The 26,888-nt window shown below is 38.1% G+C and overlaps 1 protein-coding gene across 1 annotated transcript in view; it reads right to left on the bottom strand.

Moving 5' to 3' along the window:
- Cwf19l2 (CWF19 like cell cycle control factor 2) overlaps positions 1-26,888 on the bottom strand; it is a 72,445-nt gene that overhangs the window by 43,273 nt on the left and 2,284 nt on the right. The window contains exons 2-8 of the mRNA XM_021171789.3: positions 23,543-23,653; positions 22,114-22,236; positions 15,517-15,630; positions 14,717-14,836; positions 12,156-12,246; positions 3,266-3,381; positions 771-1,420 (exon numbers count right to left, since the gene is read on the bottom strand). Coding sequence (XP_021027448.1) covers positions 771-1,420; positions 3,266-3,381; positions 12,156-12,246; positions 14,717-14,836; positions 15,517-15,630; positions 22,114-22,236; positions 23,543-23,653 — 1,325 coding nt within the window. The remainder of the gene's footprint in view (positions 1-770; positions 1,421-3,265; positions 3,382-12,155; positions 12,247-14,716; positions 14,837-15,516; positions 15,631-22,113; positions 22,237-23,542; positions 23,654-26,888) is intronic.

Genomic DNA, 26,888 nt, shown 5'->3' with positions numbered 1-26,888 from the left:
AGGCTCTACCTTGCTCTCTTACCACTACTTGGTCACTCAGAAATATTTTTCTTCCAAATATATGGAGATGATTTCTAATTTTTTTTTTTGTCCCTTCAGACAATCAGGGAGTTCATTAAAAGCCTCAAACTTCCAATATCATATTATCTAATCTGGAAAAAAATTAATATTGCTAAGTCAATATTAATGATATCAATAAATAATGGCATCATCCCATTGGCAACTAGGGACTTGAAATGATCTACCACCTAAGGCACCCAGAATAAAGCCCAGGTAGTTTGACTTCTAATCCCTGTCATGGTTTTTCAATCAATTATTAACAGAATTTCCCCTTTGGCTGCATATGACAAGAGGTCAGAGGACAACCTTTAATGTTCTGCCTTTCAGGTTGTTTCAAACAGGACCTCTCATTTTTGCTACTTTATATAACGACTTTTTCTAATCCCTGCCTCAGTTATTCAGTCATCATAACAAAATTTCCCCTTAAGTTTCCAAAGTATCTGGCCCATGAGCTTCTGCAGGAATTTCCCTGTTTCTACTTCCCATCTTTCTGCTGGAGCACTAGGGTTACAAGTGCACACTACAATGCCAGCTATCTGAGCTGTCTCCCCAGACCTTTAACCTATTTTAATGATCATTTAAGGGGACATTTGTCCTTACTTTTTGGACACACATTTTCTATCTCCAACATGGCCACCACTAATGACAAAACCAAGGTTTGATCCCATCCCACTCATGAATCTATGTGAAAACACATATACATAAAATACCCAGCGATTGTCAACGTCATGTCTTGCTGAAGTCCTCTTCCTGGTGGACCACAACTCATGCTCTCAGCCTGTAACTGTTCTCTTCTACCTCCTGTAGAGTGCTGATTGGCATTGTAGCTCCAGGTTTCTAATGGCTTTTTATCTGAAGGCTTTGTGTTTTCTTGTCGCCCATCAGATCGACTCCAGGATGTTGAACTTTCTTCACTGTTCTCTGTGAGTTTTCGAAAGTCACAATGCAAAGAAGCCTGAGCCACTAATGGAGAATATGAAGTAGAAGATTCAAAATTTTTCCTCTTGTGAAATGACAATTCATCTTCATCAGAGGGTCTTAAGAATTTAGATCTCAAATTTCCAGAAGAATCTTGGCTTTTTCTTAGGGCAGATTCCCTTCTACAGGTTTGTAAAGTCCCAGATCTCTTCCCTGTGTCAGGACCACTAAACTTATAGTTGCTGCTATTTGCTGGCCCCATTTCCAGGTGGCTGTCCTCTGAGAGATTTTTACATTTCACTAAGTCTGATGTGCCACTTGCTTGACTACACTGTGCTGTATCTGAATATGCAGGCTTTCTCCACCGTTCCCATCCACAGTCTTCTCTTTTGTATGCAATTTTTTCGGCTTCTTTTAATTTTGACTGAAATATTTCCATTGACTATAAGGGAGAATAATAATATACCTATAATTAAGAAAAGTTTAGTTTCTTGTCTTCCTCATGCCACTGTGTCATGATATACTGTTAAATGGTACAATAAAAATTCCCAACCAAAATACAGAACCTTAAAAATCACAATACACTACTTTCCAACAAAATACTTTAAAAATCATAAGTAGATAAAGAAAAATAATTAAATCAAATAAAAATATTTCAAAGAGAGAGGCACTAAGAACAAATGCTCTATTCAAGAGTGTCACACAGACACAATAAATACAACCTTTAAAAAGTCATAATTAATTCATACTGCTAACTTCAGATCCAAGAGGTTATACTATGCTGCTAAAACTATAGATCCCTGTCAATAGAACAAAACCGTTTAAAACTAAGAAAGACTAATAAATGGAGGTAGGAGGAGTTCATGTAAAATGAATGAAATAAATATATTTTTTTTTTTTTTCGAGACAGGGTTTCTCTGTGTAGCCCTGGCTGTCCTGGCACTCACTTTATAGACCAGGCTGGCCTTGAACTCAGAAATCCTCCTGCCTCTGCCTCCCAAGTGCTGGGATTAAAGGCGTGCGCCACCACGCCCGACGAAATAAATTCTTAAAAATCAAATTGACAAAGAAATTCTATACAGTTTAGTAAACAGATCCATGTTTTTAATTTTTTTTCAAAAAAAAAAAAAGATGCATGGCATTTGATTCTAGAGAACCTCATAACTACATGTTAGTACTTCTAGATATAAAGATGGGGAAAGAAACATGAAAAAAAAAGTATTCTACCCAAAAAGGTTCACATAAATAGCTTTTAAGGTAGTGTAGAAAAAGAAAGACTCGCAGATTAAGATACATAATTAAGATGGGCGTGGTGGCACACGCCTTTAATCCCAGCACTCAGGAGGCATAGGTAGGTGGATTTCTGAGTTCGAGGCCAGCCTGGCCTACAAAGTGAGTTCCAGGACAGCCAGGGCTACACAGAGAAACTCTGTCTCGAAAAACCAAAAAAAAAAATAAAAAGAAGAAGAAGAAGAAGAAGAAGAAGAAGAAGAAGAAGAAGAAGAAGAAGAAGAAGAAGAAGAAGAAGAAGAAGAAGAAAAAAGATACATAATTAGACTCAAAAAAAAAATCTTTGCAAAAACTCTACAGGGAAAGGAGTATGTAATTGGGAGTGTATTTACAGCTAGGATATTCAGGTATAACATTATCTGAAGTGAAAGGACATTAAAATGGCTTAAAAAATAAAAAATATGTCGAAGCACAGTCACACTGCCAATATGCTAAAATATATGAAAATGTCCAGTCTACCAAGATGTCAACAATCCTTATCCCTAAAGGTATACTATAAAGACTTCCCTGTATTATTTATATTTCCTTCCAATGAGGAAAATGCTACTTTTACACTAAACATATGCATATTTTACATTTAACACATTTGGATTTTAAATTCATTATGTTAATCTTAAGATACTGTAGGCTGGGCTGACAAGATAGATAAGTTGCTAAACATACTTCTCACCAAGCCTGATGACTTGAGTTCAATTCTTGGGATGCAAATATGTAGAAGACAACAACATGAGGGAAGGATAAAACTGACTCCCATGTATTGTCCCCTTAAATTCCACTTGGGCCTTTTGCATATGCACATTCCTCTATACACACATTAAACAAACAAACAAACAAACAAATGTAAAAACATTTCTAAGCAATATCCTTACATAATCACAAGCAGGAAGTTATTTAAAAGAATATCAGTTTAAAATGTTTCAGGACTCCAAACAAAGATACTTAGTTTTCAAGTAAACTATGAAAACAATATATATATCCTTAAAACATAAATACTTACCCCGTATTTTTCAGCTACAATATCTTCAAATTTTCTGTTTTCTTTTTGAGCTTGTTCCTTCATTCTTTGACAAGACTTTCTTAGCCAGCTTAATCCGCCATCCTCCACTCCTGTAGCTAAATTCCAATAATAAGTATTAGTTATATTTAATGGGTAGTTACTGTATAATAAATATTTACTATTTTTATCATTTTTAAAGTAAAAAATTAAATACTTACCTTGAATATTTAGAAGTTATAACCACAATCAAAATTCACTATATATTTACATGCCTACTTTTACAAGGTACAAAGGCTTGTCATGATGAAATGAGAAACAAAACTAACTGTAAGCAAATACCACTTAAAAGAACAATCATAAAATTATACAATACAAGAAAGGTATGGAGAAATCAAAGAAGTGAAGGATTATTTGTTTATTTAGTGAAACAGGACCTTACTATGCAACCTTGCACTCTGCACTCATGTGTACCAGGCTGTCCTTGCACTCAGAGGTATGCCTGCCTCTGCCTCCTACACCCAAGTATTAAAAGGATGTGTCACCATGCTCAATTTAACTATTATTTTTAACTGGAAGATCATGGAAAATTCCATAGAATGAGCTCAAGACAATGAGTCAGATTTATTTTAAAATATATTGTGGGATTGGCACTCCCAGAAATATAGAATCAATGTGCACAGAGAAATGTACCTGAGAAGCAACACAAAGTATAAATAAGTTATAGAAGATAATGCCATTAAGATAAACCTTAGTTGTGAAAATATGAATACTTTTAATGAACACACACATACTCTCTCATATTTTTAATCTAAACAAAGAAATTTAATCGAGGGCTGGATAGATGGCTTAGTGATTAAGAGCACTGTCTGCTCTTCCAGAGGTCCTGAGTTCAATTCCTAGCAACCACACGGTGGCTCACAACCATCTGTAATGGGGTCTAATGCTCTCTTCTGGTGTGTGTCTGAAGACAGCTACAGTGTACTCATATAAATAAAAATAAATAAGTCTTTTTAAAAATCAAACAATAAAGGAGAAAAATTAAAAGATAGCTAGTTTCTTAAATAAATAAATTTGACTGATTACTTAATTAATATGTTTTTTTCTGATTTTCTTGCCCCAATGAGGACTGCTTTCAGATTCCTCCAGCTCTAGAGCCAAGAAACACATACAAGCTCCTAATGACATGCACAGGAATCTTCATAACAAAACAGCCTATATAGTACTTCAAACATGGGAATATCCATGGCTAGAGAAGGATTATGGCCTGTTCTTAAATGGAATAATTTACAGTAAAGAGAATAAATAAGTCTCAGCTTTTTACAACACTATGGAGGAATTTGAAATGCAGACAAAAGAATCAAAGAGACAAAAGGTAAAATAGGACTTGGTACCCTCCAGTGACAGTTACTAGAAGGGGACAAGAACATTTCCAGGATGTTAAAACTGTTACTTCTTCAACTGTGTGCCAATTTCCCTTGACACTCTATGACAATATTCACTGTGCTCTCACTTTTTAATGTATGTCAGACTTTGATAAGAAGCTGAAGGTGGTCTGGAGAGATGGCTCAGGATCAAAAACTTGTGCTGCTCTAACAGATGACCCAGGAGTTCAGTTCTTATACCCACATCAGTTGGCTCACTAATGTCTGTAACTCTAGCTCCAGATCTGACATATCTGGCCTGCACAGGCACCCACAACTCACTTTCCCATAACATCCCAATTCCACATAATCACATAACTAAAAATAACTTTTAAAAAACTTTAGGGCTGGAGATATGGCTCAGCAATTAAGAGCACTGAATGATCTTCCAGAAGCCCTGAGTACAAATCCCAGGAACCACATGGTGGCTCACAACCATCTGTAATGAGATCTGGTGCCCTCTTCTGGTGTGCCTGAAGACAGCTACAGTGTACTTATATTAAATAAATAAATATTTAAAAAAGAAAAAGGGAACAAATGAAGGGCTGGTGATATAGCTTTAAAAAAAAACTTTTTTAAAGTTTAAAGACAAAACTAATAGCAAAACAGACTTTTAAATTATACTCAAATTCATTTACTAAGCAATCTCTTCTAATATAATATGGCCTTTCTTCACAGATATTAAACACTTTGTGATTCAAGCTCAGATCTCTAATGATGCTACTTTTCATTCAAAAGGTTTATTTCATTTCTGTTCTTGTTTTAATTTTTTAAAATTATATATATAAATTATATAGAATAAGCACTCAAGGAACTTAGCCCAGATCTTCAGTTAGCATGATGATGAGTGAAGAAGTCCCAGCAATTAATGTCTTCATTAATGTCCAGCTATATAATTAGATCAATGAATCTAAAGAAGCATGAATGAGATTAATAAAATAACATCTGAGCCTCATGAAAATGCCCTCAACTGCCACTAAAGTCCAGTCCCAAAAGAAATACAGAAAAACAAAAATAATCTGTGGTGTGTGTGAAGTGAACCTAACAGGAATAAAATTCCAACAAATTCAATATCAACTTACATCCTAACTTTAGGAATCAAATTTAATACTGTAAAGAAAACAGAACAATTTACAGCAGCATCCTCAGATTCAACTAACATGTTTTTAATGAATATTTATCATTCATGAAAACTGTAAAATGTAGTATGATCAAAAACCATGAATAAGCATGGTTCTAACCCATAAACTCAGTGGTATAACACACTTAATATATAAGGAGACAATAAAAAAAAAAAAGCAGTCTTCTCAAGGATCTACAATAATGAACACTGGCCTGGGAAGACCAGGTTTCCAATAAAATACAAAATAACATTGTATAGCCTACAAAATAGTTTGCATTTAGTATTCTAAGAAGAAAGCTAAGATTAATCATTTCTTAAAATATGCTATACTAATTGTTAACAAAAACTGTCATATTTCATCACAGAGTAAAATATTGGCCATAATCAATATGGACGTGTTACTAGATTCCAGACACAGTCCTGGAAGCTTTTATCGATTTTCACAATAACTTGTAAAACAGGGAGCAGACCCTGGGCGCAAACTCACATCCAGTCCCACAACACCCAGAGGAAGCTCCACTCTCAGGGGTTCTAATACACCCAGGATTAGAGGTAAGGAGGGCACAACATATCTCCCAACACCAGGAGTAACTGGGACCAGCAGGATCCAGGGACTCAGAAACTACACCTGCCAATGGCAATGGTTTCTTCACGTCTGAACAGGTTCTCTGAACAGAGTTTGGACAAGAACCCCAAAGCTTGTACCACAACACCCATAGGAAGATCAACTCCCAGGCACTCTAACATGCCCAGGATCATAGGATCACAGGATAACAGAATCACAGAATCAAAGAGACAGTTGGATTCTGAGGTGCTCTGACAAAGCAAGGATCACAGGAAGGACAGGCTCCAGTCAGATATAGCAAGGGCAGGTAACACTAGAGATAACCAGATGGCCTGAGGCAAGAGCAAGAACATAAACAATAGAAACCAAGGTTACTTGACATCACCAGAACCCAAGTCTCCGACCATAGCAAGTCCTGAATACACGATCACATCAGAAAAGCAAGATAGGAATCTAAAAATCACTTTTCAAGAGGATCACTTTTCAAGGGCTTTAAGAAGGACATAAATAACTTCCTTAGAGAAATACAGGAGAACACAGGTAAACAGCTAGAAGCTGTTAAAGAGGAAACACAAAAATCCCATAAAGAGTTAGTGGAAAACACAATTAAACAGGTGAAAAAAAGGAACAAAATCACCCAGGATCTAAAAATTGAATAGAAACAATAAAGAAATCACAAAGAAAGACAGCCCTGGAATTAGAAAACCTAGGAAAGAGATCAAGAGTCATATATGCAAGCACCAACAACAAAATACAAGAGATAGAAAAGAGAACCTCAGGTGCAGAAGATTCCATAGAAAACATTGACAAAAGAAATGAAAATGCAAAGTCAAAGAAAATGCAAAAAGCAAAAAGCTCATAACCCATAACATCCAGGAAATCCAGGACACAATGAGAAGACCTAAGGATAATAGGTATAAGAGAGAGAGAAGATTCCCAACTTAAAAGGCCAGTAAATATCTTCAAAAAATTATAGAAGAAAATTTCCCTAACCTAAAGAAAGAGATGTCCATAAACATACAAGACCCATACAGAACTCCAAATAGACTGGAACAAAAAAGAAATGTCTCCTGTCACATAATAGTCAAAACACCAAATGCACTAAACAAAGAAAGAATACTAAAAGCAGTAAGGAAAAAAGGTCAAGTAACATATAAAGGCAGACCTATCAGAATTACACCAGACTTCTCACCAGAGATTATGAAAGCCAGAAGATCCTGGGCAGATGGCATACAGACCCTAAGAGAACAGAAATGCCAGCCCAGGCTACTACACCCAGCAAAACTTTCAATTACCAACGGAGAAACCAAGGTATTCCATGACAAAACGAAATTTATACAGTATTTTTCCAAAAACACAGCCCTACAAAGGATAACAGCTGGAAAACACCAACATACAGAGGGAAACTACACCCTAGAAAAAGCAAGAAAGTAATCTCTCAACAAACCCAAAAGAAGATAGCCAAACAAACATAATTGCACCTCTAACAACAAAAATAACAGGAAGTAACAATCACTTTTCCTTAATATCTCTTAATGTTAATGGACTCAATTCTCCAATAAAAAGACATACACTAAAAGACTACATAAACATACATAAACAGGACCCAGCATTTTGCTGAATACAGGAAACACAGATAGACACTACTTCAGAGTAAAAGGCTGGAAAACAATTTTACAATCACATGATCCCAAGAAACGGGCTGGAGTAGACATTCTAATATCGAATAAAATGAACATTCAACCAAAAGTTATCAAAAAACATGAGGAAGGACACTTCATACTGGTCAAAGGAAAAATCCACCAAGATGAACTCTCAATTCTGAATATTTATGGTCCAAATGCAAGGGCACACACACTCATAAAAGAAACTTGACTAAAGTTCATATAGCACCCCACAGAATAGTGGGAGACATCAACATCCCATTCTCAGCAAATGGAAAGATCTAAACAGAAGTTATGAAACAAATGGATCTAACAGATATCTATAGAACATTTCATCTTAAAGCAAAAGAATATACTTTCTTCTCAGCACCTCATGGTACCTTCTCCAAAACTGACCATATAGCTGGTCACAAAACAGGCCTCAGCATATACAAGAAGATTGAAAGCATCCCATGCATTCTATCAGATCACCATGGACTAAGGCTGGTCTTCAATAACAACAAAAACAACAGAAGCCCACATACACATAGAAGCTGAACAATGATAACTTGGTCAAAGAAAAAATAATGAAATTAAGACGTTTTCAAATGTAATGAAAATGAAACTGTAATATCCAAAATGAACTGAAGACCACCCTGTAGTCCCTTCCCCCTTTGAAAAGGACTTTCCAAACTGTCCTAGCAGGCCAAGTGCAGAGCCAGATGAGGAAGCTGGATGACTAAACAAATGTCAAAACATGGTTTTAGGGATCAAAATGGCTGACCTGCCAAAACAATATTAGCTGTTCTCAGAGAATTAACCATAACAAGATTAGCAATTCTCCTGCCCACCACCTCACAATGAATTCTGACAAAGACCACAAACCACCCTGACCTTGTTGCGAGAATCCCCCTGATATTGATAGCTGTGACATTAATAGCTGACCCCTAAGTTCAAAATGTACTATTACTTTGCTGACCAAATCATAATAACCCATCATGGGGGCAAGCAAAGTGAGTCACTAGGCCAGAGGGTTACTTAGTCACTATACAAACCAACCAATGCCTTGAAAGGGTTACTTGCTACACCAATGAAAACCCTGTTGCTCAAATCTGCCCCTTACAAAGATACAGAAAATGTGTTCTTTCTTTGTTCTGGGTCTCTCCTCTAGCCTGAGTGCTGAGAGGGGAGTCCCCAACACATTGGAATAATAAAAATCCTCATGCATTTTACAGTGATGGAGGTCTCTCTGGGAGTAAGGGTCTTTTGAAGAACTCCAACATCTCTACCTCACACCAGTCAGAATGGCTAAGACCAAAAACTCAGCTGACAGCAGATGCAGGCGAGGATGTGGAGAAAGAGGGACACTACTTCATTGCTGGTGGGATTGCAAGCTTGTACAACCACTCTGGATATCTGTTTGGTGGTTCCTCAAAAAATTGGACACAGTACTACCTGAGGACCCAGCTATACCACTCCTGGGCATATACCCAAAAAATGCTCCAATGTATAACAAGTACACATGTTCCACAATATTCATAGCAGCCTTATTAATAATAGCCAAAACCTGGAAGGAATCCAGATGTCATTCAACAGATGAATGGATACAGAAAATGTGGTACATTTACACAATGGAGTACTACTCAGCTATTTAAAACAATGAATTCATGAAATTCTTAGGCAAATGGATAGAACTAGAAAATACATCCTGAGTGAGGTGTACTGGCTAGTTTTGTGTCAACTTGACACAGGCTGGAGTTATCACAGAGAAAGGAGCTTCAGTTGGGGAAATGCCTCCACGAGATCCAGCTGTAAGGCATTTTCTCAATTAGTAATCAAGGGAGGAGGTCCCCTTGTGGGTCCTGCCACCTCTGGGCTGGTAGTCTTGGGTTTATAAGAGAGCAGGCTGAGCAAGCCAGGGGAAGCAAGCCAGTAAAAAACATTCCTCCATGGCCTCTGCATCAGCTCCTGCTCCCTGACCTGCTTGAGTTCCAGTTTTGACTTCCTTTGGTGATGAACAGCAGTATGGAAGTGTAAGCCGAATAAACCCTTTCCTCCCCAACTTGATCATGGTCATGTTTGTGCAGGAATAGAAACCCTGACTAAGACAGTGAGGCAACCCAATCACAAAAGTATACCCTCATGGAAATACACTCACTGATAAGTGGATATTAGCCTAGAAGCTCAGAATACTCAAGACACAATTCACAGACCCCATGAATCTTAAAAAGAAGGAAGGCCAAAGTGTGGATACTTCACACCTTCTTCGAAGAGGAAACAACATACCCATGGCAGGAGATACAGAAACCAAGTGTGGAGCAGAGACTGAAGGGAGGACCATCTAGAGACTGCCACACCTGGGACCCACCCCATATACAGCTACCAAACCCAGAACCTATTGTGGATACAAACAAGTGCTTGCTGACAGGATACAGTGATACAGCTGTCTCCTGAGAGAGTCTGCCAGTGCCTGACAAACACAAAGATGGATGCTCTCGGCCAACCATTAGACTGAGCACAAGGTCCCCACCCCGGAATGGAGGAGCTAGAGAAAGGACTGAAGGAGTTGAAGGGGTTTGCAGCCCCATAAAGGAACAACAATATGAACCAACTAGTACTCCCAGAGCTCCCAGGGACTAAATCACCAATCAAAGTAAACACATGGAGGGACCCATGGCTCCAGCTGCATATGTAGCAGAGGATGGCCTTGTTGGACGTCAATGGGAGGAGCAGCCCTTGGTCCTGTGAGGGCTGGACGCCCCAGTGTAGGGGAATACCAGGACAGAGAAGTGGGAGTGGCTGGGTTGGTTAGCAGGGCGAGGAGGGATGGGATAGGGGATTTTCACAGGGGAAACAAGAAAGGGGGATGTCTTAATCAGGGTTTCTATTCCTGCACAAACATCATGACCAAGAAGCAAGTTGGGGAGGAAAGGGTTTAGTCAGCTTACACTTCCATACTGCTGTTCATCACCAAAGGAAGTCAGGACTGGAACTCAAGCAGGTCAGAAAGCAGTAGCTGACTTGCCTCTGTGCTCTCAGAAAACACTTCCCAGAAGATGTCACCTCAATGATGCTGGTCTCTTCTTAATCACCCCTAATTTCTTAGCTCCAGCTAACCAGCATCAATAGCCCCAGAAATAAAAAGGTTTCACTTTAGTAGTTCTGGTATCTTGTTAATCACAGCTGATTCTTCAGCCCCAGCTAACCAGAAGCACAGGATCTTCACAAAGTAACAATGGCTCTGAAAAGAGTCTTTAATCTTCCCTCTGAAATTTCATAAGCCAGGCCTCTATTTTCTGCACTGTTCTCAACATTATCTTCTAAGCTCCTCCACAACATTTGACAGAGCTCTAAACACCAAATGGATCTTATGGCCCAAAGTTCCAAAGTCCTTCCAGAGTCCTCCCCAAAACATGGTCAGGCTGTCACAGGAATACCCCACTATGCTGGTACCAATTTGTCTTAGTCAAGGTTTCTATTCCTGCACAAATATCATGACCAAGATCAAGTTGGGGAGGAAAGGGTTTATTCAGTTTACACTTCCATACTGCTGTTCATCACCAAAGGAAGTCAAAACTGGAACTCAAGCAGGTCAGGGAGCAGGAGCTGATGCAAAGGCCATGGAGGAATGTTTTTTACTGGCTTGCTTCCCCTGGCTTGCTCAGCCTGCTCTCTTATAAACCCAAGACTACCAGCCCAGAGGTGGCAGGACCCACAAGAGGACCTCCTCCCTTGATTACTAATTGAGAAAATGCCTTACAGCTGGATCTCGTGGAGGCATTTCCCCAACTGAAGCTCCTTTCTCTGTGATAACTCCAGCCTGTGTCAAGTTGACACAAAACTAGCCAGTACAGGGGATAACATTTAAACGTAAATAAAGAAAATATCTAATAAAAAAAGAATTCAAAGATTGCATATGTTTTATAAGTAGCTTGTTATATATAAATTCAAGTCATTCTATTAGGAACTCTGAAATACAAGAATTGTATGATTTTATTACTGTATATTAACTGTACAAATTAATGGGTTTTATTATGACATTTTCAGTGATGTATATAACATATTTTAATCTTATTTATCTGGTTCATTACTAGAAATTCAGAAATGCCTACGAGTCCACAAAAAAATAGAGAGATACCTTTAGTAACTGGGAGTATACAGGTTTTTGATGGGAGACCTGTCCCCCCGTCCTTCCAGTATGGATTCAATTCTCTTTCGAGCAGTTTGGACTATAACAAAACATTTTAAAAGGTTAGAGTGTAAAAGTCAACCCAGCATAAAAATAATTACTAAATTTGAAGTGGCTGTTGGATATACAAGCTTAGATAAAGCAGTTACAATTCTTTCTTAAGCCATGCTATGTAAGTTGCAGTAAATTATTACTAAATAATAAGTAATTACTAATTACTAAATAAAAGTCTAAATCAGGAGAGTATTTTACAAAACCTAGACAAGACATTCTCAAACTCATGTCCTCTGATGCTCTATATGGCCAGCAGCTTTATTACAAACTAAGATAATTACCATATTTACATTTACAATTAGATTGGGAGGGGAAAAAAAAGAGATAACGAACAATACTGATCACATAATCCTCAAAATCACTTGGCCATATTTTCCACTTGCTACTCTATATTACTTTGAGGTATATTATAAAGACAATCTAAAAAGCCACAAGCTACAGTACTTCTATACTTTGTGGGTCCCTGTTTTCACATCTTTGATTTAAATTCAACCTGTTTTTGTCTAAGGATTTTCCACTGTTTTCTTGCCATTATAGAGAAACAATAACATCAACACACTTATTTCATATTTCCTATAGAGCTCTATGTCTTGAAAGCACTCTTATGATAACTACTTTGTAAACACACAGAATGCTCAGTTGATTGTTCAATACGTGACAGTCACATAGCACACAATTGTTCAACTACATTGACCTCAATTTACACATCTATTATACGTCTTATTAAAGTATATTTTATATGCCTGTGCCCAGGTATGAATATGTGAATATGTGTGCAGGTGCCTGCCCAAACCAGGAGTATTGGCTCTCCTGAAGTTGAGTAACAGGTAGCCATAAACCACACATACTGAGTTGAATCTGGGTAATCTGAACCACTGAGCCATCTCTACAGCCTGAATCCAGTATATACTTTTATACAAATTACATACTTATTTTTATTTTATTTATATTTTATAAGTATCATCTGCCCGCATGCCTATTTGAGTGCCACATGTATGTAGTCCCCACAGTGGCCAAAGGAAGGCATCAAATCCCTTGGAACTGAAGTTATAGATGGCTGCCAGCTGCCACTTGCCTAGTGCTGAAAGCTCAATTTGGGTCCTCTGGCAACAACAGTATTCTTGACTGCTGAACAGTCTCTTAACCCCTAGTATACTATTTTTTTATGTTAATTGTTTTTATTACATATTTTCTTCATTTACATTTCAAATGCTATCCCCTTTCCTAGTTTCCTCTCCATAAGTCCCCTATACCCCCTCTCCGCCCTGCTCCTCAACCCACCCACTCCTGCTTCCTGGCCCTGGCATTCCCCTGTACTGGGGCATATAATCTTGACAAGACCAAGGGCCTCTTCTACCATTAATGGCCAACTAGGCTATCCTCTGCTACATATGCAACTAGAGACACAAACTCTGGGGGGTACTGGTTAGTTCATATTGTTCCTCCTCCTATAGGGTTGCAGACCCCTTTAGCTTGTTGGATACTTTCTCTAGCTCCTTCATTGGGAACCCTGTGTTCCATCCAATAGATGACTGTGAGCATCCACTTCTGTATTTGCCAGGCACTGGCATAGCCTCACAAGAGATAGCTATATCAGGGTCCTGTGAGCAAAATCTTGATGGCATATGCAATAGTGTCTGGGTTTGGTGGTTGTATATGGGATGGATCCCTGGATGGGGCAGTCTCTGGATAGTCCTTCCTTCTGTCTCAGCTCCAAACTTTGTCTCTGTAACTCCCTCCATGGGTATTTTGTTCCTCATTCTAAGAAGAAACAAAGTATCCACACTTTGGTCTTCCATCTTCTTGAGTTTCGTGTGTTTTGCAAATTATATCTTGGGTATTCTAAGTTTCTTGGGCTAATATTCACTTATCAGTGAGTGCATATCATATGTGTTCTTTTGTGATTGGGTTACCTCGCTCAGGATGATATCCTCCAGATCCATCCACTTGCCTAAGAATTTCATAAATTCACTGTTTTTAATAGTTGAGTAGTACTCCATTGTGTAAATGTACCACATTTTCTTTATAACCCCTAGTATACTATTAAACAGTTTCCCACAAAAAATTTACTTTTAAAAATATGTTTCGGGCTGGAGAGATGGCTCAGAGGTTAAGAGCACTGACTGCTCTTCCGGAGGTCCTGAGTTCAAATCCCAGCAACCACATGGTGGCTCACAACCATCTGTAATGAGATCTGATGCCCTCTCCTGGTGAGTCTGAAGTCAGCTACAGTGTACTTACATATAATAAATAAATAAATCTTAAAAAAAAAATAAATTTAAAAAAATTGTTTCACAGTTCTTAGTTCTGATTGTTGTCAAACACCACTAAAAATACTGTTTTACAAATAAACTGGCATTACAAATAATGCATTTACATAAATAAAATACATAAGACAACTTATTAGTTTATTTAAGGTAAATTCAAAAAGTAAAACAATGAAACTATTTTCTTACCTGCTCTAACACTTGGGTTTTCTCCCGCTCTATTTGTCTTAGAGTTTCCTTTTCAGCTTTGAGTGATGATGAGGACACAGTTTTAATGGACATAAAATCAACAGTCATCCACTCATCACGCTGTTGAAAAGAAAGAAGCCAGTGCAATCATCACTTAAGAGTTTTATAAGATTAGAGACTGCATATACCAACCAGTCAGGAGTAAATACTACATGGCTAGCCACTCACAACAAGTTTCTCATTTTTGCTGCACCTTAGTCTCTCCCTTACAAAAGTGTGAAAAAGTACTCACCTTCCAAGCTTGTTTTAAGGAGTAAACAAAACAAGTATAAAAAGCAGCCAACATAGATTCTAGTGCACACAATCTAACATTCACCTCTCTCCCTTCATCTGTGGCTAAGTGGGTAAATTATATTCTTTCTTAAGTATATGAACCAGAACTCAAAATGTACTTACTATTCAATTGCAAGCACTGATAAGCAAATTATTACATAAGGGGAAGGGAAAGAAAAGAACTGAACTAGACACACATAGGAGGTTCAGAATAGTGTTAGGTAAACCCCTCAATAGAGGAAAATGCCAGCAACCATAGCTGGGAGAATTCTGAACGGCTGCAGCAAAAATGAGATCCATCTTCCGTAGCAGGAGAAGGCCAGTCTGAACATCAGCAATTAGCATATCTGCGGAAAGGATTCATAAACTACTGCTAAAGTGTAAGACTTCTCTTGAAGAAGTTGCAGTCATCAGTTTAACATTCATCTGTTCTTAGAAGCTGCCATTTGTCTCAGGTTGGTGCTCACCTGAATATCGTGGCTGTCACATTCTTTTTCTGTCCTTTTGTCTTTCACTTTCCAGGTCTTTTCTTTGTCAGGTATCTGGGAGGGAGCAGCCTCAACCCACTCGTCTTCAGAGCTCTAACAACATTTAGCATATATGTGACCTTCACAAATTTGCATACTTATGCAAAAGACCTACAAAATACTTTCTAGTATACAGTTGGGAAACTTGGAGGCTAATGAGATCATATGAGCAAACACAAAACAAAACCCAGTGAGAAAAAAAATATTGCACATGTATATGTACATGTTATGTGTGTGGTGCTTGTGAATGGTGAATGTGTATGTGTGTGAGAATACACATGCCCATAATCATGTATTTAGAGGCCAGTAGAAGACATTCAGTCACTCTGCTCTACTATTCCTCACTTTATTCCCTTGTAAGAGTCTCTAATTAAACTTGGGCTTGACAGCCAGCAAGCTACAGAAAACCTCTGCTTTCACATTGTTCTTGGGTTATAGGTTTGTGCATCCAGGCCCAGCTGTTTACATGGGTGCAAGTGGTAGAGACTCAGGCTCTCAGACTTGTTGTATGTTCTACTATTCAATGAAATTCCCCATTTCTTTCTAAATATTTTTTTAAGATTTACTTGAGTTTGTGTGTGTGTGTGGTGTGTATATGGCGTGGTGTGATGTGTGTGTGTGTGGTGTGTATATGGTGTGGTGTGGTGTGTGTGTGTGTGTGTGTGTGTGTAGAATACATTGTTTAGATGTCCTGGAGCTGGAGCTATGGTTAGCTGCTGTGAGCAATCCAATTTGTGAGCTAAGAACAAGTGGGCCCCAGTCCTCTGAAAGAGCAGGGAATGTTTGTCACTCCCGAGCTACTTCTTTACTCTTTTAAGATAGAAGTATGTGTGTCAAGTGATAAAATCAACATGTAAAACATATATATGTTCTGCCATATCAACTGACAACTGTTTCCCAAGGCAATATAGATGCTACTCATTCATTCATTCATGCCTTAATTTGGATTTAAACAACAAAACTTATTTATACTCACATACTTTTTTTTTTACAAATAATCATTATATATGTATTTCTAGCTTAACTCAAGTTTATATTATCAAGGCAGTTTAGTGCTTTATCAAAATTCTTGATGTCATGCACTAAAATGGGAATTTATAGACTGAAACTATAAGTACATTCTTTAGAAGACTACCAATTTGCTAAAATAAAGTAAAATAATAAAGAAGTTGAAGTTCTAGGAGTTCTTGTCATAGGAGTTCTACAGTGAGGTTTTTTTGTTGTTGTTGTTGTTGTTGTTGTTTTCTGTCTTACCATATGCTGACCAATCACTTGAATTCATTAGTCTGAGTCACTTGGCACCCCATCACTAACATTCCAACCCAGACAAATGCAAAAACCACCGGCAACTTCATGCCGCTAATGAAACCAGAATTAACATTACTGATCCTTAGTTGGTTTAGGTAGTAAGTTCTATTACTGTAGAAGCTACAGTTACTTTTGCCTACTTTGTACCTGTCTTAGTTAGGGTTTTACTGAGGTGAACAGACATCATGACCAAGGCAATTCTTTTTTTTTTTTTTTTTTTTAAGATTTATTCATTTATTTTATGTATATGAGACATTGATCTCTTCATACGCACCAGATGAGGGCATCAGATCCCATTACAGATGGTTATGAGCCACCATGTGGTTGCTGGGAATTGAACTCAGGACCTCTGGAAGAGCAGTCAGTGTTCTTAACCGATGAGCCTGAGCCACTTTTCCTGGCCCGAAGGCAATTCTTATAAGGGCAACATTTATTTGGTGCTGGCTTACAAGTTCAGAAATTCAGTTCATTATCATCAAGGCATGAATATGGCAGCATCCGGGCAAGCATGGTACAGGAGTAACTGAGAGTTCAACATCTTCATCTGAAGGCTGCTAGCAGAATACTCACTTGTAGGCAGCTAGGATGACGGTCTTAAAGCTCACACCCACTGTGACACACCTATTCTAACAGGGCCACACCTAAGAGTGCCAGTCCTTTGGGCCACGCATATACAAACCATAACATTATACCTCCTGGCCCCCATAGGCTTGTTCAAACACATGAGTCTATGGGAGCCATACCTAAACATAGCATAATGCAAAATGCATTTAGTCCAACTTCCAAAGTCCCCGTAGTCTTATAGCAGTCTCAACAATGTTAAAATTCCAAAGTTCAAAGTCTCTTCTAACATTCATCCAATGATAATCTTGCTTAACGATAATCTCCAAAGCAAGACAAGAAAACAACCGGATAAACTCCAAACTATGCATCTCCACGGCTAATGTCAAAGAGGACTTCAGATCTATAATTCCTTTTTACATCTTTGTTGACTGCAACAAACTTATTTCTCCCAAGTTGGTTCCACTCCCTGTAAACAGCTTTCCTCAGTAGGTATCTTATACCTCTGGCATCTTGAACATCTTGGGGTCTCTAAGTCAACTTGTGTTACAGCTTCTTGTTCCAATGTCTGGGATCCACATATGATCTTCTGGGCTCCTCCAAAGGGCTGGCATCACTTCTCCAGCTCTGCCTTCTGTAGCACTCTTAAGCTCACGTTGATCCACTCCACTACCACTGCTGTTCTTGGTGATCATCCCATAGTACTGGCATCTCCAATACACTGGGGTCTTCTGCTGCAACTAGGTTTCACCAATAGTTTCTCATAGGCTCTCTTCAAGGTCCCTAGCCTCAATTTCTTTGCATGGCCCCTTCATTCCTTAGCTGCCAACTACAACTGGGGCTGCACCTTCACCAATGGTCTTCCATGGCCTCTCATAGTACCAAGTCTCAGCTGATCTTCATGACCCCTTCATGCCTTCAAAACCAGTACCGCTTGGGTAACTCTTACAGATTACCAAGTACAGCTACAGCACAAGGTACAACCTCAGCTATCTCTGCAACACAGTTTCTTTGTGCTCTCAGAAAATATACTTCCCAGATTTCAACTCAGTGATGCTGGTCTCTTCTTTGTTGTTGTTGCTGTTGTTGTTTTTCGAGACAGAGTTTCTCTGTGTAGCCCTGGCTGTCCTGGAACTAACTCTGTACACCAGGCTAGCCTTGAACTCAGAAATTTGCCTGCCTCTGCCTCCCAAGTGCTGGGATTAAAGGCATGCGCCACCACTGCCCGGCTTGCTGGTCTCTTCTTAATCACTGCTAATTTCTTAGCTCCAGGTAACCAGCATCAATTGGCCCAGTAGTCCTGTCTATTATCCACTCTAAAGCCAGAGCAACATGGCCAAAGTTGCCATGTTCTGTTGCTTGCAGGAGCTGGAAAATGGCCCCCTTGTTCTATATTATCATTAGCTTCCTGTTTTCCAACTGCTTCACTGCCTAAGCTTGGCTGTCCTGGATCTTGCACTGTAGAGTGAACTTGAACTGGGAGATCTGCAAAACTGTCTCCTGGGATTGTAGGTATGTATCATCATGCCTGGATCTAAATTTAGTTGGGTAGGATTTTGCTCCAAAGTTCCATTCCATTAATCTGCTTTCTCCTAGAACTTAGGATTCAACTTCATTTAATACTCAAACTATGTATTTTATATTTTTCCTCCCTAAGCGTACTATGCTTGTTCAAAATGCTCTCTTCATGAGACTCAACCAGAGAACAAAGTCTGCTGGTATTTCTGAGACTTCCTTTGACAATGCAATTAATATAAACCTCTTTACCTTAGCTTCAAGTAGACTCTTCAGACAAGGGCAAAAAGCAGCCACATTCTTCATCAAAATATCACAAAAACAGTCTCTATGCCACATACTGAAATTCTTCTCCCCTGAAACGTCTTGGACCAGGTCTGCACAGTTCAAGTTACTCTCAACAACAAAGTCTTCCATATTCCTACTAATATAGTCCATTAAGCCCCATTTAAAGCATTCCACTGCTTTCCAAATCCATAGTCCTAAAATGCACATTCTTCCAAACAAAAGTATGGTCAGGTCTATCACAGGAATACCCCAGTCCCTAGTACCAATTTCTGTATTAGGGTTTTACTGCTGTGAACAGATTTCATGACAAACTTTTATAAGGACAACATTTATTTGGAGCTGGCTTACAGGTTCAGAGGTTCAGTCCATTCTCATCAAGGTGTCAACATGGTAGTATCCAGGCAAGCATAGTACAGGAGGAGCTGAGAGTTCTACATCTTCATCTGAAGGATGCTAGCAGAATACTCATTTCCAGGCAGCTAGGATGAGGTTCTTAAAGCCCACACCCACTGTGACACACCTATTCCAACAGGGTCACACCTTCTAATAGTGGCGAGTATATACAAACCATAATTGTACCTTCCGTTATTTCTCTTCGCACCCTCCTGGAGTTTCATAGGAGTTAACATTTCGTATACTCTAAACAAATTCTCTCTTCTCTTACCTTAATAAATGTAAGGTAACTTTGGCTTCCTACTTATTCCCCCCACACACACTTCCTGGCAAAATTTATAGTTGTGCTTGGTCTAACCTCCTATCAACTCCTCCTGCTGAAGGAGCATCCTATAAGCATCTGATCTCACTCCTTCTGATTTGCTTCAAAGAAAGGGCCCTTGAGGTCTAGAGATTCATATGCTGAAGGATTTCATATCCAAACCCTTTCTTTTTTTTTGAGGCGGGGGGCGGGGGGGGGGCAGCAGTTCCTGGCCTTATGTATCCCTATAGTAGCAATTCATCTACCTACTCCTTTTTCTAAGACAATATTACTAGAAAAGTAATAGCCCAAACACTTATCTAAACTTTTAATTATCATACACACTAATCTAGCAACAATTCTTCAAAATTCATCAACCTCAGTTTTTGTCTCCAGAACCTCACTTCTGTTGATGACTCATGTTCAAGGTTTTCAAAATATCCTCCATTCTAACTCTCGATGTTTATTCTGCATTTCCTTCATGTACTCTGCCGTCTTTGCTCCATTTTAAAACACTCATGCAGAGGAAACTCTTCTCATTATTGCATGTTTTATTTGCTACATCCTCCTTTGGGACCATTATATTCACCGTTATGGTTTTGAGTACGTTTTTTTTTTTTTCCTGGTCCAACGAAAGCTTCAGTGACTGAATCACCATCTTGAATATTATGCTAAATTCAAGAACACATAATCCTATCATCTTCCACAGAGCATGTTTCTTCTGCTGAATTTCTAAACTGAGTTACCTGGCATCATCAAATCAGAAATCAGAGGATCATCTTACCCATCCAGTCAAGCTGATATTTAATTCCAAAACACTAATCAAATATACGATGTACCAAGCACCACATCACTGCCCTGGGAGCCCACCTGAACCCCAAGCCCCCATCTCCAGTCCTAGCTATAACAAACTCGTTCCGAGGTACATATTGACCAAATTTCATTTCAAATTAAGTTACTCTGCAGGAATTACAAGTCAAATCAAAGGGGCTGATGTAAAACTAAGGAGAACTGAAGAGACATTGTCAGTGTCCACGTTTCTAATGAGAAAAAAAAAATAGAATTTGAAAACAACAAAGCAAAAATAAATAAAACTAAAAGAATGGTTTTTGTTGTTATTATTTTCTCTTTCTCCTCCTCCTCCTCCTCTTCTTCCTCCTCCTCCTCCTCCTCCTCCTCCAGGAGTCTTAAATCAGATCTAATTGTCACCTTTACAACTGAATAACCAAATAATGCTCTAGGAGCCCCATCTTTCCTGCTCCTTTCCCTTTCCCAGTCTCTATCCAGCACACATTTGGAGTGCTACAGAGCAACCTATCTTGCTTGGCTTCAGAACCTTGCTTCCTTCCTCCTGTAAGTACCCAGTTTTGTTTGGAGAAGCAATCAACCGTAAACATTTCTAGGTCACCACTGTCTACACATAACCCCTTTCTTCTTGAAAATAAGTATAAAAGATATTTATTTTGAGTCCCCACAGACTAGAACTGATACTCAAAACTGTCTTCTTTTTGGCCCAAAAGATAAACAAATAAACAAATTCTACTTTGAAAACTTAGATATTAATTTCTATGAAGAAAACAGAAATACAAAAGAAAAAGACCCCAGTGTTTTAAAACTCTTTTTCCTTATTTTTGTAATATAGTTCCTTATAATTTTTCAGCCACTTGATTACAAATAGTTTCTTCTCCTTCCCATGCAGTTTTTCAGTGCAGGCATTCACCTTTCAGTTTCCCTGAGAATTTTGTAATCATCACATCTCCACCAACAATGATGACTAAATGATATCCAATTTTCTGGAACCAACTATCTACATAGCCACTATTCCCCATGGAATTCCAAGTGTGTGTCTTGTTGACATCTTTCTTTTTTTTTTTTTTTTAAACATTGGATAATCTTCTTATTTTATTTTATTTATTTATTATATGTAAGTACACTGTAGCTGTCTTCAGATCTCATTATGAGTGGTTGTGAGCCACCATGTGGTTGCTGGGATTTGAACTCGGGACCTCTGGAAGAGCAGTCAGTGCTCTTAACTGCTGAGCCATCTCACCAGCCCCGACATCTTTCTATAAGTAGTAATCCTTTAAGTTCTTTTGCCCCATCAATTCTTACACACTTGCCCCTGAAGTCATGGTCCCCAGCCTCAGAGTCCCATCCTGGTGCCCACTTACTGCGGAGCTGTCAGTCGACTCACTCTGTTTCTGACATTTCTGTTTCTTCCTCTTCTTTTTCTTCTCTTTCTTCACTTTTTTTGAATGCTTGTCCTTTTTCTTCTTTTTCTTCTCAGAATGTTCCTAATAATTTTCAACAAGTATAAAGGGAATTTAACCTTACCTAATTTTAACAGGAAGATAGTTTGAATAGGAAGAAAAATCTATGTTCCAAGAGACTTTACATCTTCCACAGAAAAAAAATGAAAATTATGACTCTACATATACTTAGAAAAATATAAAATTCTCCAAGAAACCTTAATATACTTTCTATAAAATAAGCACTACTAATCAATGAAGTAGCTCAGATTTTTTACGAGGAAAATATATGAGGAAAGTTTTAATTAGATTATTTGTATACGTCCAATATTATCAAATAAATAGTTATATACATAAAACCAGTTATTAATACATATTAAGCATTTAGAAATTCCTAAGTAACAGAGTTTTAATATTCTCAATTTAATATCAACAAAAAATAATGAGTAGATGATGGGCACATAACCTCAACTAAATCTTTGTAAGTGTACACAGACCAAAATATAGTGTACTCTATAAATGTAAATTAACATTTGTTAATTAAAAAAACAAAACAAAACAAAAACAAAAAAACCTTACCAGTGTGAGGCATATGCCAGAAGGCAAGCTGCTCAAAAATTATAAAAATAGAAAAGAAGGCTTGATGGGGAAAAAAGATATAAATTGTAAAACATTGTCCTTTCAGATCTAGAAGTGTACGAAAAATAGACCACAGATTTATAAGTAAATCTACAAGCCAACACAAATAACAAAAGCTTTTCATATCATGGTGAACCTCTCTGGTCAAGATAGACATTTTGTTGATAGAAGAGATAAACCTCAATAATGCCAACTATCTTATAGTAAAGATGTTACTAACAATTTGAGTTCAATCCCCAGAATGCACAAGGTAGAAAAGAACTCAGGCAACCTGTCATCTGGCCTTAACATATACAACATCACACAGACAGTCACACAGACAGACAGACAGACAGACGTGTATGCGTGCGCGCACTCACACACACTCTCTCTCTCTCTCTCTCTCTCTCTCTCTCTCTCTCTCTCTCTCTCTCATACACACACACACACACACACACACACACACACACACACGAAAACTAAAGAAAAAAATTGTTCCAAATATTACTTGAATAGTATTTTGTTTTGTTTTGTTTTTTAAGACATAAGCCATGCCTTTAATCCCAGCACTTGGAAGGTAGAGAGGCAGGCAGATCTTTGTGTGTTTGCAGACTGTCTCCTCTACATAACAAGTGCAAGACCAGCTAGGGCTACATAGATACCCTTCCTCAAACTACCAAAATCAACAGAATAAACCCTACCTTTACATTTCAGCACGCCTTTTAATATTCACCTGTGAGAACTGATCAATTCGCTCATGCACATCAGGAGGCATCCATGTGTCCTCATCTCGAAATCGCCTACGTTCTTCACCCCTTTGTTCTTTTTCAAAATTATGTTTGGCCTACAACAAAAAAATGCAAAAAGACAAACTGACAATTGATACAACTGCTTTTCAACTATAAAAACAAAAACTGGTAGCACTTTCATATAAAGATTCCTAAGTCAGTGAATGGTCTATTGTTACCAAAAAGTTTGTTTCTACTACTGTAGAAACGATTTGAAAAAAAAACAAAGTAAATAATTAAAGGGCAGAAAGTCAGTGTCCCAATTAACAAAATCAGAAATGAAAAGGGAGACATAACAACAAAAACTGAAGAAATTCAAATAAAATCATCAGAGTCTACAAAAGCCTACTCTCAACAAAACTAGAAAATCTAAATGAAATGGATGATTTTCTAGACAGATACCAAGTACCAAAGTTAAGTCAGGACCAGATAAACAATCTAAACAGACCTTCAAGAAGACCTAATAGCAACACTTCTCAGTCTTCCACAAAATAGAAACAGAAAGACTACTACCTGATTCACTCTATGAAGCTGCAGTTACTCTGATACCTACGCCACACAAAGATCCAACAAAGAGAACTTCAGATCAATTTCGCTTATAAATATTGAGGCAAAAATACTCAATAAAATTATTGCAAACAAAATCCAAGAACACATCAAAATGATCACTCACCACAATCAAGTAGACTTCATCCTAGAGATGAGGGGATGATTCAATATAAGAAAATCTATGAACATAATCTACTAATAGAAACAAACTCAAAGGAAAACAGAAATCACATGATCACCTCATTAGATACTTAGAAAACATTTGACAAAATAAAGCACCACTTCATGTTAAAAGTCTTTGGAAGAACAGGAATTCAAGACACATACCTAAACATAACTAAAGCAATATATAACAAACTAACAGTCAATATCAAATTAAATGGAGAGAAATTTGAAGCAATCCCATTAAAACTAGGGACAAGACATGGCTGCCCATTCTCTCCCTATTTATGCAACATAGTACTTGAAGTTCTAACTAGAACAATTAGACAACAAAAGGAGGTCAAAAGGATACAAATCAGAAAGGAAGAAATCAAAGTTTCACTATTTGCAGATGATACAATAATACACATAAGGGACCCCAAAAATTCTACAGATAAACCTGATAAACAAATTCAGCAAAGTGGCTGGATATAAAATTAACTCAAACAAATCAGTAGCCTTTCTCTACACAATGAATAAATGGGCTGAGAAAGAAATTAAGGAAACAACACCCTTCACAATAGTCACAAATAATATAAACTATATTCGAGTAACTCAAACCAAGCAAGTGAAAGATCTGTATGACAAGAACTTCAAGTGTCTAAAGAAAGAAATCAAAGACCTCAGAAGAAAGATCTCCCATGCCCATGGATCAGTAGGATTAACATAGTAAAAAAAAAAATGGGCATCTCACCAAAAGCAATCTATAGATTTAATGCATTCCCTATCAAAATTCCAACACAATTCTTCAAAGATATGAAAAGAGTAATTCTCAATTTCATATGGGAAAATAAAAAATCCCAGATAGCGAAAACATTAAAAGAATTCAACAATAAAAGAATTTCTAAGGATATCACCACCCCTAACCTCAAGTTGTACTACTGAGCAATACTGATTTAAAAAAATGCATGGTATTGGTATAGAGACAGGCAAGTAGATTGATGGAATAGAATTGAAGACCCAGAAATAAACCCACACACCTATGGTCACTTGATCTTTGACAAAGAAGCTAAAACCATTAAAGTGGAAAAAGGACAGCATTTTCAACAAATGGTGCTGGTCTAACTGGCAGTGTGCATGTACAAGAATGCAAATTGATCTATTTTTATCTCCTTGTACAAAGCTCAATTCCAAATGGATCAAGGACCTCCAAATAAAATGAGATATGCTGAGTCTAATAGAAAAGAATGTGGTAAAGAGCCTTGAACACATCAACACATCAGGGGAAGTTTTCCTAACCAAAACACGAATGGCTCAGGTTCTGAGATCAACAATTGACAAATGGGAACTCATGAAACTGAAGAGCTTCTTTAAGGAAAAGGATACTGTCAATAGGACAAAATGGCAACCTACAAATTAGGAAAAGATCTTTACCAACCAACCCAACATTCGACAGGGGGTTAATATCCAAAATATCCAAAGAACTCTAGAAGTTAGACTCCAGAAATCCAAGTAACCCAATTTAAAAATGGGGTAAAAAGCTAAACATATTTTTCAATTAAAGAAATGGCTGAGAAGTACCTAAAGGAATGTTCAACTTCCTTAGTCATCAGGAAAATGAAAATCAAAATGACCCTGAGATTCCACCTGACACAAATCAGCATGGCCAAGATCAAAAATGAAGGAGACAGCAGATGCTGGCAAGGATGTGAAGAAAGAGGAACAAACACTCCTCCATTGCTGGTGAGATTGCAAGCTGGTACCACTTTAGAAATTAATCTGATGGTTCCTCAGAAAATTGGAAATAGCTCTACCTGAAGACCCAGCTACACCAATCCTGGGCATATACCCAAAAGATGCTCCAACAATATAACAAGGACATATGTTCCACTATGTTCACAGCAGCCTTATTTATAATAGCCAGAAGCTGGAAACAACCCAGATGTCCCTCAATGGAAGAACAGATACAGAAAATGTGGTACATAACACAATGGAATACTGCCCAACTATTAAAATGACAACTATGAACTTTGTAGGCAAATGGATAGAACTAGAAAATATAATCCTGAGTGAGGTAACCAGACCCAAAAGAACATACATGGTATGTACTCATTGATAACTGGATACTAACCCAAATACTCAGAATACCCATGATACAACCCACAGACCATATTAAGCTTAACAAGAAGGAAAGGCATAGTGTGTATGCATCAAACCCACTTAGAAGGGGGAACAAAATAATCACAGGAGGCAGAGGGAGGGAGGGTTCTGGGTGGGAAAGGGGCAGGGAAGGAAAGGAGGGGGCAGCGGAGGCAGTACCAGGTATTGGAAGAGACAGGAGATAGGAGAGAAGTCCATAGGCCCAGGAGAAGGAATAGAAATAAGTACCAGTGGGGGTGGGGAACTTGGGGAAGCACTAGAAAGTCCCCAACACCAGGAATTCGAGAGACTCCCAGGACCCAATGGGGATGACATTTGCCAAAATACCCAACAGTAGTCATCTCCACTAGATAGACATGGCCCCCACCATGGGCCAACCCCCACCCCATCTAAAAATTTTTAACTCATGATTGTCCCTATCTAAAGGAAATGCCAGGACAA

The sequence above is a fragment of the Mus caroli genome, unplaced genomic scaffold, assembly GCF_978045245.1.
Source record: "Mus caroli unplaced genomic scaffold, Mus_caroli_1 scaffold_11, whole genome shotgun sequence".
Classification (NCBI taxonomy): domain Eukaryota; kingdom Metazoa; phylum Chordata; class Mammalia; order Rodentia; family Muridae; genus Mus; species Mus caroli.
The sequence above is the reverse complement of the archived record's forward strand: the minus strand, read 5'-3'. Positions and strand labels throughout refer to the sequence as shown.